At 36.0% G+C, this 16,941-nt stretch overlaps 2 protein-coding genes and 1 non-coding gene across 4 annotated transcripts in view; 2 read left to right on the top strand and 1 right to left on the bottom strand.

Annotated features, from left to right (window-relative positions):
• The window catches only part of LOC115977262 (1-acyl-sn-glycerol-3-phosphate acyltransferase BAT2, chloroplastic-like), a 28,143-nt gene extending 13,706 nt beyond the window's left edge, over positions 1 to 14,437 (top strand). Inside the window, exons 3-10 of one of the 2 annotated variants that reach the window (XR_004088504.1) lie at positions 8,044 to 8,110; positions 8,219 to 8,262; positions 10,913 to 10,988; positions 11,798 to 11,992; positions 12,084 to 12,490; positions 12,664 to 12,765; positions 13,228 to 13,525; positions 14,169 to 14,437. Coding sequence is in view for 1 of the 2 variants with exons in the window: in XM_031099024.1 (XP_030954884.1) it covers positions 8,065 to 8,110; positions 8,219 to 8,262; positions 10,913 to 10,988; positions 11,798 to 11,992; positions 12,084 to 12,490; positions 12,664 to 12,765; positions 13,228 to 13,440 (1,083 nt within the window). In the remaining variant the exon portion in view is untranslated. Of the gene's footprint in view, positions 1 to 8,043; positions 8,111 to 8,218; positions 8,263 to 10,912; positions 10,989 to 11,797; positions 11,993 to 12,083; positions 12,491 to 12,663; positions 12,766 to 13,227; positions 13,795 to 14,168 lie in introns of those variants that run through there. The other variant, XM_031099024.1, reaches the window with a different exon arrangement.
• On the bottom strand, positions 2,713 to 2,786 carry TRNAI-AAU. Its single transcript has one exon. It is a non-coding gene; the product is annotated as a tRNA-Ile (tRNA).
• LOC115977264 (trafficking protein particle complex subunit 4-like) lies at positions 2,787 to 6,882 on the top strand. The gene is made up of 3 exons (XM_031099025.1): positions 2,787 to 3,029; positions 3,787 to 3,955; positions 6,489 to 6,882. The coding sequence occupies exons 1-3, from the start codon at positions 2,970 to 2,972 to the stop codon at positions 6,683 to 6,685; spliced, it is 426 nt and encodes a 141-aa protein (XP_030954885.1). The 5' UTR covers positions 2,787 to 2,969; the 3' UTR covers positions 6,686 to 6,882.
• Positions 14,438 to 16,941: the final 2,504 nt, after the last annotated feature.

Below are 16,941 nucleotides of genomic sequence, written 5' to 3'. Positions count from 1 at the left end.
CAGCCCGCCTCTAGGAGAAAGACTCCAGGGGCGAAGACAACTTAACCATGTATGGATATCACGAAAAACCCACCGCCTGGTGACCAAGGCCTAGCGTTTCAAACCCATGCTCTACAAATGATATTGTTTGGGTCTTTTTACGTACAAACCCAACACTGTTAAGGTTCGTTCCAAATCGTGTCCTTACAGAGAGTATTTGGTTGGAAGAAAGAGAGAGAGAAAAATGTTGGTTGGGGCCAAGTGTTTTCTCCTTAGACTCGCCAAAAAGTTATCTCCAAAATGGGAGAAAGCTGAGTGAGGGGAGTTTGATAGGTAAATGACGAAAATGCCCATGTGCACTTGCACATGGGCTTCGTCCAATACGTTGCTTTTTTTTTCTTTTTTCCTTTTTTTTTTTTTTCTGGTCTCTGGACGTTGCCTCTTCTTCTTTTTTCTCTTTTTTCTTTTTTTTCATTTTCCTGGACGTTGCCTCTTCCTTATTCTTTTTTTTTTCTTTTGATTTCCTGGGCAGGCTTGTCCAATACGTTGCACTTCTTCTCCTTTTTTTTTTGTGTTTTTTTTTTTTTAGTTTAGACGTGATTTTATTTTTTAATAAATTTGAGTGATTGTATTTTTTTTGTTTTTCACTTTTTTTGTTTTAATTGGGCACCATTTTTTAATAAGGGTATATGAATAAATTTATACAAACTCACTTTTTTCATCTCTCCACTTTTCCACTCCCCACCAAACAAAAATGAGAGAAATTAAAATTTTTTCTATTCTCTCACTTTTCTACCTCCCAACCAAATGGACCCTGAGTAAGCTCCCCTTAATTGGTCATTATCAATAAGGTGTGAGTTCAAAAAGGTCCTTAAAAATCATACCAAGATATATAATTTTATTTTTTTACAAGAGAAATTTGAATTAAATATGATTTCATTCCATCATCTTATCATGTTTGTCAAACCCTGGAATATATTTGCATAATTACATTTTTGTGACATCACCAAATAAATAGATGATAGTATTTACCACATTATAATTTCTTGTATTCCTTAAATTATTAATTAATGTTTCCATGTAATTCTTTGGTACAATGTACCAATTGAGTTCTAAGTTTAATTTACAATAGTTGGTATGCAATAAAAGCAGTGCTAATAGTGAACTTGAAGATGATACCTTCCATTTCACTAGAAAGTTACACTCAAAGTTGGTTTACAATTTAAATGGTAATATATATTCAAAATCAAGAAATTGATTCATTTTAAATGGAGAGCATCATTTTCTAACATGAATATGGAAGCAATGTTACACTAATCACCTTAAAATTTTATAAAAAAAGTTGGAAGCAATATTACTCCAATGATAACTATCACCTTAACAATTTGTTAAAATAAATAAATATATATATATATTGTAAAATGTTCTTGTATTAAAATTTTTTAAAAATTGTTAAGAATTTAAATAATAAAAAATTGTAAGATGTGTTTATATTAATATTGGTATTATTGTTAAGAATTAAAATAAAATAAAAACTTTGTAAAATGTTTTTGCATTAACGGCAAAAGTCAATTTTGTAAAAATTGATTCATTTTAAATGGAGACATCATTTTCTAACATGAATATGGAAGCAATGTTACACTAATCACCTTAAAAATTTATAAAAAAAGTTAGAAGCAATATTACTCCAATCATAACTATCACCTTAACAATTTGTTAAAATAAATAAATATATATTGTAAGGACCGAGTTTGAGTCCCTAGCCCAAAGAATGAATAGGCTCAGGCCCAAAAGCACAAAACAATAAATTTGTAGAGAGTGAATTGGAAAACTGGGTTAGAATGAGTTGGATAGCAAACAAGGTGGATTCAAATGACAAGAACAGAAAGATAGATGGACTTCAACTAGAGAAAATCGTCCTCAGACAAGTTCGAGGAGATCAGTTCTTGTATATTTATCTTAAGTATGATTACAAGTTTATTTCCTGATTGCTATAGTGTTTCTTTTTAGATTTTCTCCCCCCACCCCCCTTTCTCCATGGAGGGCCTCTCACGTTATATAGACCCCTTTGAACAATCTTGGTCTTACACTTATTGATCATTTAAGTCACTACTTGAGTGCTTGTTCTATCGAACACCCTTCAAGCCCTTTGTAAGTTGGAGTAGCCAAGACAGCACTGTTCAGGAGTCTTCTCTACATTAATGCAATCAAGAAGTTAGCTGCAGAGTATTTAATGCTGTGGCAGCAGCCTTTCCCTAGACATTTTTGGGCTTCCATCTCTCTTGTACATTTATAATGCATGTCCCTATTAGTGGAATTTTTTGAAAGGTCACCTTGAACGATAAGATATACATTTGATCTATACTTTGTTCATCCGAGGAGATACTCCTCCTCAGACCAATTTCTCCAACCTTTCCATTTTGCAACTTATTCACTGGACTCTGAGCTTAGCACTCTCACCACTGTTTATTCGTTCTCGGACCAACCTACATCCTCGCCCAAGGCCCAAGGCCCAATATATAATTTTGGGCCCCTATCCCTACATATATAATATTGTAAAATGTTCTTGTATTAAAAAATTTTAAAAATTGTTAAGAATTTAAAAAAAAAAAAAAATTGTAAGATGTGTTTATATTAATATTGGTATTATTGTTAAGAATTAAAATAAAATAAAAACTTTGTAAAACGTTTTTGTATCAACGGCAAAAGTCAATTTTGTAAAACTGGATAGAATGGCCCATGCAGGTCTCGAACCTGCGACCTTCGCGTTATTAGCACGACGCTCTAACCAGCTGAGCTAATAGGCCAGATGTTCCTCAAGGCATAAAGTATATCATTTTCTCTATTCAATTCCTGAGTCCCATCTACCACTCTTCGAAACAGCACTCGGATCTAACTCTGCAAAGTTAATCCATTTTTCTGCTTCATCAATCGATCTTCTTAATATATCTTTCTCAACAGTTTATCATATTCCCAAATTGCCCTTTGAAATGGCAGCAATTTACAGCCTCTACATCATCAACAAATCAGGTGGCTTGATTTTCTACAAGGTAAATTTTTATGTATTTTTGTATATAATTTTCAGTTTGTTTCCCGAGAAAGTTTCATTTTTTTTTTTTTTGGTTTTATATACACAAACATTTACCTTATAGAAAACTGAAAATGTGAAGATGATAGAAAACTGAATGGGGTTGTATATGCTATGTTTGGTGGCTGAGAAATTGTGGGAAAACCAAAACGAGCCAAATGGAATTTGGGGACTGAGAAAGACTTGGCCTTTTCACTTGTAGGAGTTTGCAACTCGAAATCAAACCGATGGGTATGTGGTACTTTTTTTTTCCGATTTACCATGGAAAAAAGCAGTGTGTTAGTGATTTGAATATTGGAAATGTTTAGCTTTCTCTTTTTGAAAAAAAATAGAAACTTTGGATCATGGGTCTGATGAATGAGTGGCTATTTATTTCCTTTCCCGGATAAATTCCGATTTTCCAGTAGAATTACACTTGTAAAGAGTTACAGTAGTTGTAGATCGATCCTGTTTATATATGTCAAGGCATAATAAGCCTCGTGGAGTATCTCTTTCTCAATCTTATATTAGTTTCTTGATCATTGTACTTTTAAAGCTTTAGATGTGATAAACATCTAGCATAAATCCAGTGTACTTGGTGTTCTTTATTTTTCTAATAAAACTTGTTACTTGTGTGTGTGTGAAGGCAGTACTGATGGATATATCCTGGAAAAGAGTGGATATTGTTAATTGGAAATAGGGCTTGTCTGATGAAATCTGTGTGTGTGTTTGACAATTAGGATTATGGGTCTGCTGGAAGGATGGACACAAATGATAGCTTGCGGGTTGCGAGTTTATGGCACTCGATGCACGCAATCTCTCAGCAGTTATCACCAGTTGCAGGTTGTTCGGGCATTGAGCTTCTCGAAGCCGATACATTTGATCTCCATTGCTTCCAATCACTCACTGGTACATTTCGATATTAACTTATCACCCTTGAACATGTGAAAAAAAATTATGACTTGGATACTACAAGCTAAGCACAGTTATTGCTAACCTGTATGTTGTTAATCTAATAAGCCTCAACAAATCGTTGCATATCAGTGTTATGTTTTTGTTACTCATACAATTTTGTATTGAGCATAGTAATTTTAAGGTTGTACCTGTCCCTTGGGGCCACAACTTTATTGATCTAAACAAAAAAAGGTTGTAATTTTGAGAGTGTCAAGATATGAAAAATATTTTATAATTGTGCATATAAGAGCTAAAAAGACTTATTTGTACCTAGATGTTGCATATCTGGTAAGCCTCCATGGATGTGGACTGGTATGTTTTGACATTGATAGTCGTGAATTTATGTCAAGCATTGCCGCCATTTTTATGATTATAACGAAATGAAACTAAATTGTATAGAGAAATTTATGCTCTGAAATGCTAGAATATAAAGATTTGAGTTAGCAACCTTTATATTGCAAGTTGATATCAAATATTTATGACAATATGGTGGCTCTTTGTTTATTTATCCCATGGTCTGTGAAATCAGTTCATTATGGATCTCCTTTCAAATATTGAGGGAAAATTGGAGTGTTGATGATATTTTAGAACAAGGGAGATTTGAGCTTCCAACTGTTTACTTTTTCACTAATGATATCACCTCTTATGATGTCGGTGGATTAAGAGCCACTTTTGAGCATGATAAAACTTTTAGGAGTTACTGATACACAAAAAAGGATAGATTGCACTAAGACCCTCTTATCTTCTTCTTTTTCCCAGCTAATTTGGTATGGTAACTCTGTACCAAATAGGTCCCTTCTGTCAATGTTCTGTCCTTTCTCTAACGGAGAGAACATGTGGGTCTCACATATGCCTAATCTTTTGGCTCCAAATCATGAAAAAAGGCAGGAAACATAGAGAAACCATCCCAAATGCCAAAATTAGATCTGCTGTGAAGGAAAAAAACAGAATCGCATGAATAAAATGTGAAGCAACGAAGAATGGGCAGAGGACGAATAAAAAAGTGAAGAATTGAATGAAGCTAGACCCATGGAGTATACAGTTAAACTTAAAACAGGTATACAATTCCACGCCACCTTTTTAAAAAAAAAAAAAAATTAAAAAACACCTTGTTCTAAAATTTGAATAAATAGCATGTTTCTTCACTATTTGCAGGGTTAAACAAACTCAAACACCTTCTTATCAGTTAGCAATCTCTTCCACACTTTAATCCATCCAGAATTCCCACATATAGCTGTACAAGAAACAAAAAACAAAAACAAAACCCAAACAAATCCTGGAGGTTCCACAGCTCCTAACCTAGATATGTCGACAATTTTGATTCACAGACCTGAAATCTTGAGGGTTCCTAATCCTCACAATCATGGATTACCCAAAAAAAAAAAATTCAAAGGGTCATGACCCCTCAGACAATGTGAGCGTCATTCTAAAAAGCATTCTTGTACGAGGAAGAAGGAAGAGGTGTCAGTACAGTCTTCAAAGCTGTCAGTGATTCCCCACTAACCAAACAGATAATAAAAGTTCATTTTTTTGTAAAATTCAAAAAATTAAAAATAAGATTGAGAAAATAGAGAACGTACCTTGAGAATGGGATTCAAAAAAGGGCTGGTGACAATTTCTCTAGCAATAATTTCAATGAAGATCTAGCATCATTCGTTTCTTCACTCTTTCTTCATTCTTCATTTCTTCACTTTTGTTTCATGAGGTTTTTTTTTTCTTCATGGCAGACCTGATTTTCGCATTATGGATGGTTTTCTCTGTGCTCCCCCCAGGCCCTTTTTCGCAATTTGGCGCCAAAAGACTAGGCACACATAGGATCCATGTGTTCCCCAAATGGATGGAGTATTGACATAAGGGGCCTATTTGATAAAGTATCAAAGTTGACTGTACAAAATTGGCTGAAAAGAGAGAGAGGAGGGTGTTAGTGCAACAACATGAAAGTTCAGGGGTCTTAGTGCAATTTTCCATATCAAAGAGAGCTCTTTTACCCCATGCTCTACTTCATTGAGAACTGTTGTTATGCGATTATGTCTACAATTTTGTTTGTTCTATTTCCATTTGTTAACAGGGTAAGATGCATGATATGAGGTCCACTTCATAACTTCTAAATTTTAATTTTGGTGGTCAAATTTTGATTGCTATAGCATTCATAAATCTTGTACTGTAACAATCTATTAGTTAGACATTATCCGTATAATTTGAAACTGACCAATAATAATATTTACTTTATTAAAGATTTGTCTTCTGCTTCAATGCTGGTATGTTTTGCTCTTGCATTTATATGGGGCTCTTGTGTCTGCCATGTGAGCTTCATGATATTAAGTTGAAATGCTCTTTCATGAGTATAGGAGTATGATTGGGTTTTACTACAATGTACTATACACTTTGGAAGTGAAATTTAACCTGAGTTTCTCTTAAATAATGAGCATGTATTTGATGTTCTCTCTGGAAAATTTTTACCTTAAAAGAATAATTGCTTCTTTGGCAGGGACAAAGTTCTTTGTGGTCTGTGAGCCTGGGACACAGCAGATGGAGGCTCTCTTGAAAGTCATCTATGAATTGTACACAGATTATGTGTTGAAGAATCCCTTCTATGAGATAGAGATGCCTATACGGTGTGAGCTTTTTGATTTCAACCTTTCGCAGACAGTGCAGAAGGATTGTGTCGCCTTGCTGGGCCGATGATATTCTCTGCAACTTGGATCTGATTTTATTTTCTTTTAATCTGTTACCTTCGAATGTTTATTTTCAGAGCAATCTTATCTTCTAGTTTGTGTAAGATAACTATATATTTGATTTGTGTCACACTCTGATGTTTATTTATGCAAATTACTAAGCATTTGCGGGATGACATATTCAATAATGGAGAGATTTTCTTTGTATTGGAGTATGCAAAAATCATATTGTTAAAATTGATTAAACTTGTGGACTCGTGTCATGGCCTAGCTCGGTATTGACTGTGCTCTATTAATGAAACTCAAACCTATGCACATTAGAGAAAAATAGAAAGAGAGAACATATCATAGAGGAAGTGTAAATGAGACAAAGCAATAGACAATGACCAAAATGTGGGGGGAGATTACACCTTGGGCAGCGCAATGAGAATGTTGTCACAAGTGATGTTATATTAATTACCCATTTTTATCATCACTATTTAATGTGGAATTTACATTTTGTTTGTTTTATTAATGATGTTTCCTAGAAAATTATTTATTTTTCAAAAAAAATTTCTATAAAACTATCTCATTTTTCTATGTATTGGTACTTTAAATGAGTTGAAAAACAATCTTTTAACTTCCCTTACTTAGTTTACTAAAAGATTGAGTTATTTTCAAAAAAAATAGTGAAAAACAATCTCTAAAAATAAATAATATTTTTTATATTGACTAAAAATAATTTTCTTTTAACTTATTTTTTTTAGCGCTACCAAACATGACAAAATACAAAAAATTATCTTCATGTAACGTTTTTTTTACCGAAACAAACAGATCGATGATGCATTCAACACAAAACGCCAACATGGCAAGTGGCCTAGCAGTAATGTTTGAGTATTCCTTGTTAGTGAGCGCCAGGATGTATCAACCAATTTTGAGGCCAATAAAGCAAAAACTTCAAGTGAGACCTTTTATTTTATTTATTATATTTAAATATTAATTAAATAATATTTATTTGATTAAGAATATTTTCATTATTATCTTCTAAATATTTTTAATGAATTTCTTGTTCATTGTTTTATTTTCACCCAATTTTTTTTCTTTGTTTAATATTAATAGATTCTTTTTTTTTTTAATTTGTCAAAAAAGATTCTTTTTTTTAATTATTAAAAAAAAAAGAGCAGGCGGTGCATTGGAGAAGAAGACACAGCTAGAGAGTAATCCTAGTCAGTCCCACGCCAACTCCAACTCGCAAACACACCCAAACAGAAAAAAGCAGAGAATTTTCTGATTGACAAGACAAACACACGCGAGAAGATAAGGAACTTTGCAATCACAATTCAGCCCCGCTTTTTTTGGAGAATACTACATCGTTTTCTCAACTGAGAGTTTTTTTTTTCTTTTCTATCTATGGAAGTCGTTTCCCACTCTTCCACTACAATACTACACCGTTTTGGTACGCTCCTTTTCTCTCTCTCTCTCTCTCTCTCTCTCTCTCTCTCACACACTTTGTGTGTAACTGAACTAAATTGCTCTCTCTCGTTCTTGTTGCTTCAAATTTCAGGTTACAAGGATTCGAGGCTTTCCACTGCTTCATCTTTTTTGCCGGTAATTTTACGCTTTACCCTTAGCCTATGTTTGCTTGCTCAGAAAAAAAGAGAATATTAGGATGTGAGTGAAATTGTCAGTGTTAGCGGAAGTTTGACTTTATTGGATTTCTTCATTTTCTCACTTACCAAGCATAATACTAGGTTTTCTTGATCGGAAATAAGCTTTCAATTGTTAGTTGCTGTAATATGAATTGCTTTTTAGTTAGTTACTTATCAAAGAAAAAGTTATTGAAATGCTTTTTTAGAGATTTTGGTTAATTGAGAAGTTCTGTTCTAGAATGATTATGTAGGATCTTTAGGAATTCGGCACTAAATTAGATTTCTTGATGAGATCTTGAAGCCTTCATTGATTGATGTTGAAGGGTCTAGGTAATGAAAAAGATTGGATCTTGAATATGTTTTGATGGCTGTTTGGTGTTAAAACAGTGAATGGAACAAGAAACAAAGAATGGTAGACACTACCCTCTTAAAAATAAACTGCTAGATATCAATGTTGTTGAATATAATAAACCCTTTATATGGTAGGCTATTACTAAACTGTTTCATTGAAGGACTAGAACTGAAACTGGGGGAAGAAACACTTGAAGCATTGTGGGATGTGAGACGACTATTTTAGACCTTAAACTGTTGTTTTTCATATTTTTGTTTGAGTGGATGTCAGTGTCAGGATTACTTTCTTTTTCTTTTTCTTTTTGATAATCTTCCATTAACATTAAACAAGGGAAACATGAGGATAGTCTACCTTACAAGCAGAGACAAGTTCTGCAGGCAGATTATCATTATTGAAATAAAAAGACATGTTGGAGCATATAGCAAGCTTTGCTGCTGTATGAGCCACAGAGTTGCATACCCGCTTAACCCATCGAAAACTAAAACGAAGACAAGAATCGGAGATACTAATAATATTACAACTGATGTTACTTATGGACCAATCAGATGGGAGGTCTCTATGAATTAAGGGCTCAAAACAAACTTTAGAGTCACCCTCAAAAATGACATAGCTCCATTGCTTGCTAGCAGCAATCTGAACCGCCCATAAGAGTGCAGTAGCTTCAGCTTGGAGAGGGGAGCACTCTTCATGCAATTTAGCCCAAACCTTCATAACCTTACCATTAGAGTCTCTAGCTATGACAGCTAAGGCAGTGACTGAATCCGAGACTGCTGCGTCAGTATTGATCTTGATCGAGCCTCGAGGGGGACGTTCCCATGTCAAGTGGGATAAGCTTGTTAGTTTACCGTTCTCAGCTGCCATCAAGGATTGAAACTCCAAAGATTTGGCTTGAATTTGCCTGCTAGCCTTCAGAATATCGATATTACCTCTGTTATGCAATTTATGATTTCTCAGGCTCCAAATCTCTTCTAGCACGAATGCCATGGTAAGAGAAATTGACCATTGAGTTACAGAGGAGTTTGCTGTCTTAGGTGGGTTCAAAAACCAACATGATGATGTCCTCACATGTGGTGAGATTAGCTTCATTTGTTTTAAAACCCCAGCAGGTAGAATGCCAAAGTGCTCGAGCTACTGGACAGGTCACAAACAATGGCAGCATGATTTAATCTCACTGCCACAGGGAACACAGCTTGGATCACTGACAGTAACTCTGGACATCAGGTTCTCTCTAGTGGGCAGAGCATTAACACCTACTCTCCATAATAGCATTTTAATTCTCTCAGGTGCCTTGAACTTCCACAGCTTTCCTCATGGCACTTCGGGATGGTTATTGTTATTGGCTTGGTTGGTGCAAGTGCGATAGGCAGATTTAACCAAAAAGGCTCCCTTGGAAGTAGGTAAACAGATTAGTTTGTCAGCTCTTGAATTGAAGGGAATTGGGAGTGAGAGGATAGCTTGGGCTGAGGTAGGCTCAAACAATTCTTTAACCAAGCTTGCTCTCCAACTTCAAGATTCGCAATCAATAAGCTATGAAATTGTCAGAGGCGAGAGAGCATAAATATCTATCCTTGGTTTGGGGACGAAGTTGTGGATCCAGGGGACCCATGGATCCTTCCATATATTGATTGAGACTCCATCACCAATGAGATAACAAGCTCCTTTTACTATGATCTCTTTGGCACCTTCAATGGCTTTCCAGATTAGAGATGCATATTTAGGAGGATCTCTGTGTAGCCAATCATGATTGACTTTATATTTTGCTCTTAGGATTCTCATGCAGAGACTGTCTCTCCTTGATGCTACCGTCCAAGCTAATTTTGCCAGGAGGGCTTTGTTGCAACCCTTGGCTTTTTTAAAACCAAGGCCTCCCTTGCACTTAGGTTGACAAAGCTTGTCCCAAGCTTTACAAGCAACAAACTTACCATCCAAAGCCTTAGGTTTCCACCAGAATCGTCTTGCTAAAGCATCAAGCTTGTCACATATTTTGGTGGGGATGTTGAAAGAAGACATGGCATAGGTAGGCATGGCTTGTGCAATTGACTTAATTGATCATTTTGATTTTAGAGTTTAATCGTGTGTGCGTCTATAGTACACATCGCCTTATTTAATAAAATTTGTTATCCCCCCCACCAAAAAAAAAAAAAAAAACATTTATCTAGCGACTTTGAGAAATGGAAATTTTCCTCTGCCTTTGATGCTGTTGTTATTTTCTGTGAAATTTGTTTTATGATTTCGTTGCTTTTGATCCTTCTTTCAGCAATCGTGCACTTACAGAGGACTTAATCCCCATTGCTTTCCACATAAACGGGCAGTTTTGAGAAATTCAACCATCTGTGAGTAATGTATCTCTATCATATAAGCACACTATAAATATGCTTTGTGCCCAAATAAATGATTAATGACTTGCGGCATTTTTTAACTGTTTAAGATTTATGTTGAAAGTTTACTACTGGTGATGTGGCCGATTCTCCATCTCTTGCTTAACCACCTGGATCATGAAATTAGTTCTTGGACTAGAAATCAGTGATATTATAAAAAATTTCCCTTGATATAGTTGAGTGGCTTAAAAGGACCCACATAGCTGACCTCAATTAGTTGGGGTTAATGATTAATTGAGTTGAGTGATATTAAAAATTACAGTAATGGGTTGTAGAAATAATGACGTGTGGTTTATGTTCTCATTTTTATGTTGTGTGATCATATAACAAGAATATATATTTAATTTCATATGGATGCACTTCCAAGAACTGCCATTTAAGAAAATGTAGCCCCAAGCCCACAATTGTCCTTCATATTTCCCCTTACAAACTACTCTACTTTGTCACCTGAACGGCAGATTAAAATGTCCACTTTGTTACTTATCCTCGTTAGCTGATTCCCTGCTTTCTGTGCTTTTGCGGGTGGTGGAAATCATCAATGTTGGTCCCAATCCTTGCCAAAAAATGTCTTGAAATTTTCTTTTGTTTTTTATTTTTTGGCTTTAAATATGACCACATAAAAAGTTTTTGCTCAAATTATTGATATATCTTCATGATTTTATAGACAATGTATCAAACTGTTTGTTATTCCTTCTTTTAGTTGATCCCTTATCTAGTGGCCATAATCTTTTAAATTTTTTGACTGTGCTCTTTTTCTTTAAAAGCTGCTCAAAGTAGGTATTCATGTGTTCCAAGGAAGGATGGCGGCGTACCGTGGAACTATTCTAAGCCAAAAGAAGAGTTGAATAGAACTTATTCTAATAATAAAGTCTGCAATAAAAATAGATTATCCAGATACATAGTTGTAAGATCTGAACTTGCTGAAACAGGGTACCCTGATGCCAGCTACCCATTATCAGGTTTTTCTTTTCCGCCTTTTTCAGACACTCTCCATCTTTATATTCAAGCTTATAGCCTAATCCATTTCCTTTTAAAATCTCTGAAGTGCAGAACATAAGTTGAGCTCAAAAGTTAGAGGAATATGTTTTTATGTTGTCACTGCTTTCACTGCCATCTTTCTGTTTCTGCTGATGCTGGTGGTACATCCATTTGTACTCTTGTTTGATCGATACCAAAGAAAAGCTCAGCATTTCATTGCCAAAATTTGGGCAACTTTAACTGTCACTCCATTTATAAAAATTAAGTATGAGGGATTGGAGAATCTGCCTCCTTCTGATATTCCTGCTGTATATGTTTCCAACCACCAGAGCTTTTTAGACATCTATACTCTTCTCACTCTTGGAAGGAGCTTTAAGTTCATCAGCAAGACTTCAATATTCCTTTATCCCATTATTGGGTGGGCCATGTTTTTGTTGGGTGTCATCCCTTTGAAGCGCATGGACAGCAGAAGCCAGTTGGTAGTTCCTTTACTCTTTCACATTGTTTCTCATTGCAGTTGTCTTCATTTGGCATGTCTAGGTTAGATGGAAATGTACCACAACTGTTTTATCATAATTTTTTTTTCCTGTCTGGGTAAACTTAGTCTTGCTCTGAAACTATAGATTTGAATTTTGGGATTTTTCTCATATAGGACTGCCTTAAGCGATGCATGGATCTTACAAAGAAGGGGGCCTCTGTATTTTTCTTCCCTGAGGGAACACGGAGTAAAGATGGAAAATTGGGTGCTTTCAAGGTGAGTTCACATCAGGAATCTTTTGGGGCTGATTTGATATGGTCATTTAGGGAAACAAGAACCGGAAACTCACCTGTAGTGTCTAGTTGCTGAGGATCATGAACAAAAAGGAAGAAAAAAATTTGATTCTTTAATTTTCTCTACAACCAAAATAGAAGATAGGTTAGAGTCCTATCATATTTATAACGCATGTGTACTTTGACATGCTTTAGTACTTTTTCTTGCTGCATTTAAAAAGTCACCCCCATGGCAGTTCAAAATTGAAGTGAACAATCTCTAGATAATTTCAATTTATGCAGTAATTATTTCCTATTTGGCTCCAGTCTGCTCCTCCTCTCTCAATTTGCATTACTTTCAATTTTTTTTTATGAAAACTATGCTTGAGGGGAGATTCAGGAGTTCTATTAGTTTTCTCTGATTTTTTTTTTTTTTTTTTTTTTTTTTTTGGATGGTGATATGTAGAAAGGTGCATTCAGTGTTGCAGCAAAAACCAAAGTGCCAGTAGTACCTATTACCCTTAAGGGAACTGGCAAAATCATGCCTGCAGGAATGGAGGGCATCTTAAATTTAGGTTCTGTGGAAGTTGTTATTCATAAGCCTATAGAAGGAAGTGATCCAGAAGAACTATGCAATAAGGCTAGAAAAACAATTGCAGATGAGCTCAATCACCAATGACAAGATATCTGCTACAAGTTCTGTTTGATGTACACAGCATGATACTTAATCCTTTAATGTGGATTGAAGAAATTTAAAGTGGAAGGTATAAATCACTTGTCCTTGCTTCTTCTTTTTTTTCTTTTTTCATTCTTTCCAAGTCACTGTGTCAGTATATGAAAAGTAAGGCGACTTTTATTGCCAATTAATATGATTGTCACACTCTGGGTTGCAATCTGTTATCTTGTCATAATTAGACTTGTAGCTTTCTTTTGTAAAGACTTCTGTAATCAAACTGAGAGTATCGAAGTTTTCATCTTTTACCAAAACAAACATTTTCTCAGCTTTATAGATTGGTCCCTTTTGTTTCCTGAAGTTTACTTCCCAATCAATGCGCAATTCTTTTAATGTAGGTACTCAATATGTTCCTTGATTATTGTAATTTTTGTACTTGAATTGTTGACCCCTTGTACACTCCCTGTGTACTAGGGTGTCCCTTTTTTGATATCAATAAAACTTATCAAAAAAAAATATATAGGTACTCAATATGGTTGATGTTGTTTCTTATTTTTGCTGGCTGTGTAATTCTGAAGCAGTGTCATTTAACTCTAGTTTGAACTGATTGTGGCTGTAACTTGTAATAGCTCTTAGCTTTGCCTGTCAATTAAGGCATTTTGAGGCAGTTTTGGGAGATGTTTGATACAATTGTTGAGCTCATAACAGGGGTTTTTTCTGCAATATTAATTCAGGAATTTTGAGGTGGTTTTCAGAGCTATCAGATACATTTCTTGAAGGTTGGGTGGTCTTTCTGCAGTGCCAATGGCTACAGTCTGCAATCGCCTATGTAATGACTTTCATTACATGGTCAGTCACATCCACGCACTAAATTGGTAGACAGACCATATATCACTAACAAATTTGTCGTGGTGCCTGAACTGTACTAGGCATTGTTTTTCATGTAGTGAATGATTATCTCAATAGAATTACAGATGCCTGTACATTTTGCCCTTCTGGCCCATTCTGTGCGCTTGCTGATAGTCCATATTGACTCTATAACTTATTGGATACTTCCTCATCATATTGCTGAGGACACATTATTCAACAATTCTGTTTTCCAAGTAAAGAAATACAAATTTTTAAAACTATCCTCAACTAGTAAATAAAAAAGTATTGACTTTTTAATTATAATAAAAGATATGATAAAAAAAAATATCGAATTTTTATTCCGAAGAGTATTATATTTTGACATCAACATGATATAGAAACAAAAAATTTCATAACTTGATTGATGGAGTAATCGAATGATTGAATGAAAGGTCATGTGGAGGATGAAGAACATATGAAGAATATGATTATTCAAAGATAAGACAGAATATTTCATTTTCAGTTCACACGATGCAAGATGTGGAAAAAAAAGGAGGTAGAAATGTATTTGTGAACACAAGTGGTGCCTGCACTGCACCAAATATGGAATCTGGATAGGATATCCATCTCGGGGAGGATGGATTGGACAGCTGGGAGATGGGGTCTGGTAAACCAGGTCTATTGTGTGTCACGGACCTCACGGTTGTCTTCCTTTATATCTGTGATAATAAAAATAATAAAATATAAAAAGGTAAAATATTATTTTGGACCTAAAATATTATCAAAATTTTATTTTTAATCATTATATTTTAAAAAATTAGTTTTTCACCCCTCAATTATTGAAAAGTTCTTTTTTCACCTATAAACTATTAAAAATGTTTTACTTTATATCTTTGAACTTTACCAAAAGTTTAATTTTCATCTCAAAACTATTTAAAAAGTTCTCTTATTATTATTATTTTGTCCTTAAACTATTAAAAAGAATTTACAAATTTTAAGGGAAAATAGAACTTTTTTTTAAGTTTAAGCATGAAAAACAAACTTTTAGTAAAGTTTATAAACTTGTGGGGATCATTCGGTTGATAGGCCCATAGGATTCAGAATTGGTTGAGGATTGTTGGGCCAGTGGCCCATCCGGGGCCGTATACCCGTCCGAGGACGTCATGCTCCTCGGCAGTATGCGTCCGAGGACGATCGCGTCCGAGGACGATCAGGACGTGGTCTCACCGCGATCAGATCTCAGAATTAGGTCATCTCAAACGGTAGAGTAGCCGACTAAAGATGAAAGAGATAAGGCAAACAAATATCTGAAACTATAGCTGCCTCCGCATTAATGACCTCTCAACCAACTCTCTGGCCGCATTAATGTGGAGGTGATACCTGAGCAGTAGGGAAGCAGCCTTACAGCTGCCCATAGGAAGTTCCAGGAGGTGCCAGATGGGACAGAAAGAAATCCCCCGGACACAATCTACACGTGTTCGGCGAGGATGGATCGCGAAGGGGAGTATATAAACTAAACGAAGAACATGAAGAAGGGGATCGAGAAAAAAGAGGAACACACATAAAACTGAAGAGAAAGAAGTAAGAAGGAGGAGAGAGAGAGTAACACTAGGGACTTAAGAAAAAAACGTTGATTATACCAACGAAAAAGAAGGAAAACCTTGTATGGGCTTGAGAGAAAATCTTGGAGGTAGATACCACAGTTAACCTAGCTCTTTACACCCACGCTCTACAAATCATATTGTCTGGGCCTTTTACGTACGAACCCAATACTGTTTAGGTTCGTCACCAAATCGTGTCCTTACAATTGGCGCCGTCTGTGGGAAGAACTTGTGTTAGCTTGTACAACCTCCGATACAACGTTTTCGATGGAAGGAGTGGAACTGCCTCACCCCGCAACGGGGCTGCATCAAGGGGATATCAGCTCGCATCAGGCGGAGTCAAGGGGCTCTCAGCATGATGGTCCTCGAAAAAGTCCCGAACGGAGGGAAGCCACACAGGAGGAAGATCCCTGTCATGCCGAGCACTAACGCAAGGTTATTGGTGGCCGAATATGCAGAAAGAAGTGCAGGAGTACGTTAAGAAGTGTGATCAGTGTCAAAGATATGCTCCGAATATCCACCAACCTGGAGGAGTTCTTAACCCTCTCTCAAGTCCTTGGCCCTTTGCACAATGGGGGCTAGACATTGTCGGCCCTTTTCCTAAAGCTATAGGAAACAAGAAGTACATGTTGGTCGGCACAGACTACTTCACCAAATGGGTTGAGGCTGAACCCTTGGCGAACATCCGGGACGTAGATGTGAAGAAGTTTGTCTGGAAGAACATTGTTACGCGATTTGGAATCCCACGAGCTCTTGTTTCGGACAACGGGCTCCAGTTCGATAGCAATGCCTTTAGGAAATACTGTTCAGAACTGGGAATAAGAAACAGATATTTCACTCCAGCTTATCCGCAAGGCAATGGGCAAGCTGAAGCTGTTAACAAAGTCATTGTCTATGGGCTTAAGAAGAGACTAGACGACGCGAAAGGAAGATGGGTGGAGGAACTCCCACATGTGCTTTGGACGTATCGGACAACGCCCCGGCGTTCGACGGGAGAAACTCCTTTCTCCATGACCTATGGAGCCGAGGCCGTTATTCCGCTGGAAACTAGATTCCC

This window comes from Quercus lobata, chromosome 2 (assembly GCF_001633185.2).
Source record: "Quercus lobata isolate SW786 chromosome 2, ValleyOak3.0 Primary Assembly, whole genome shotgun sequence".
Classification (NCBI taxonomy): Eukaryota; Viridiplantae; Streptophyta; class Magnoliopsida; order Fagales; family Fagaceae; genus Quercus; species Quercus lobata.
The sequence above is the reverse complement of the archived record's forward strand: the minus strand, read 5'-3'. Positions and strand labels throughout refer to the sequence as shown.

What these genes read in the sequence shown, in the direction of transcription:
- LOC115977264 (XM_031099025.1), top strand. Translation starts at nt 2,970, where the DNA reads ATGGCAGCAATTTACAGCCTCTACATCATCAACAAATCAGGTGGCTTG. An exon ending in GTGGCTTGATTTTCTACAAG is followed by an intron (nt 3,030 to 3,786) that starts GTAAATTTTTAT and finishes TTTGACAATTAG; the next exon opens with GATTATGGGTCTGCTGGAAG. An exon ending in TTGCTTCCAATCACTCACTG is followed by an intron (nt 3,956 to 6,488) that starts GTACATTTCGAT and finishes CTTCTTTGGCAG; the next exon opens with GGACAAAGTTCTTTGTGGTC.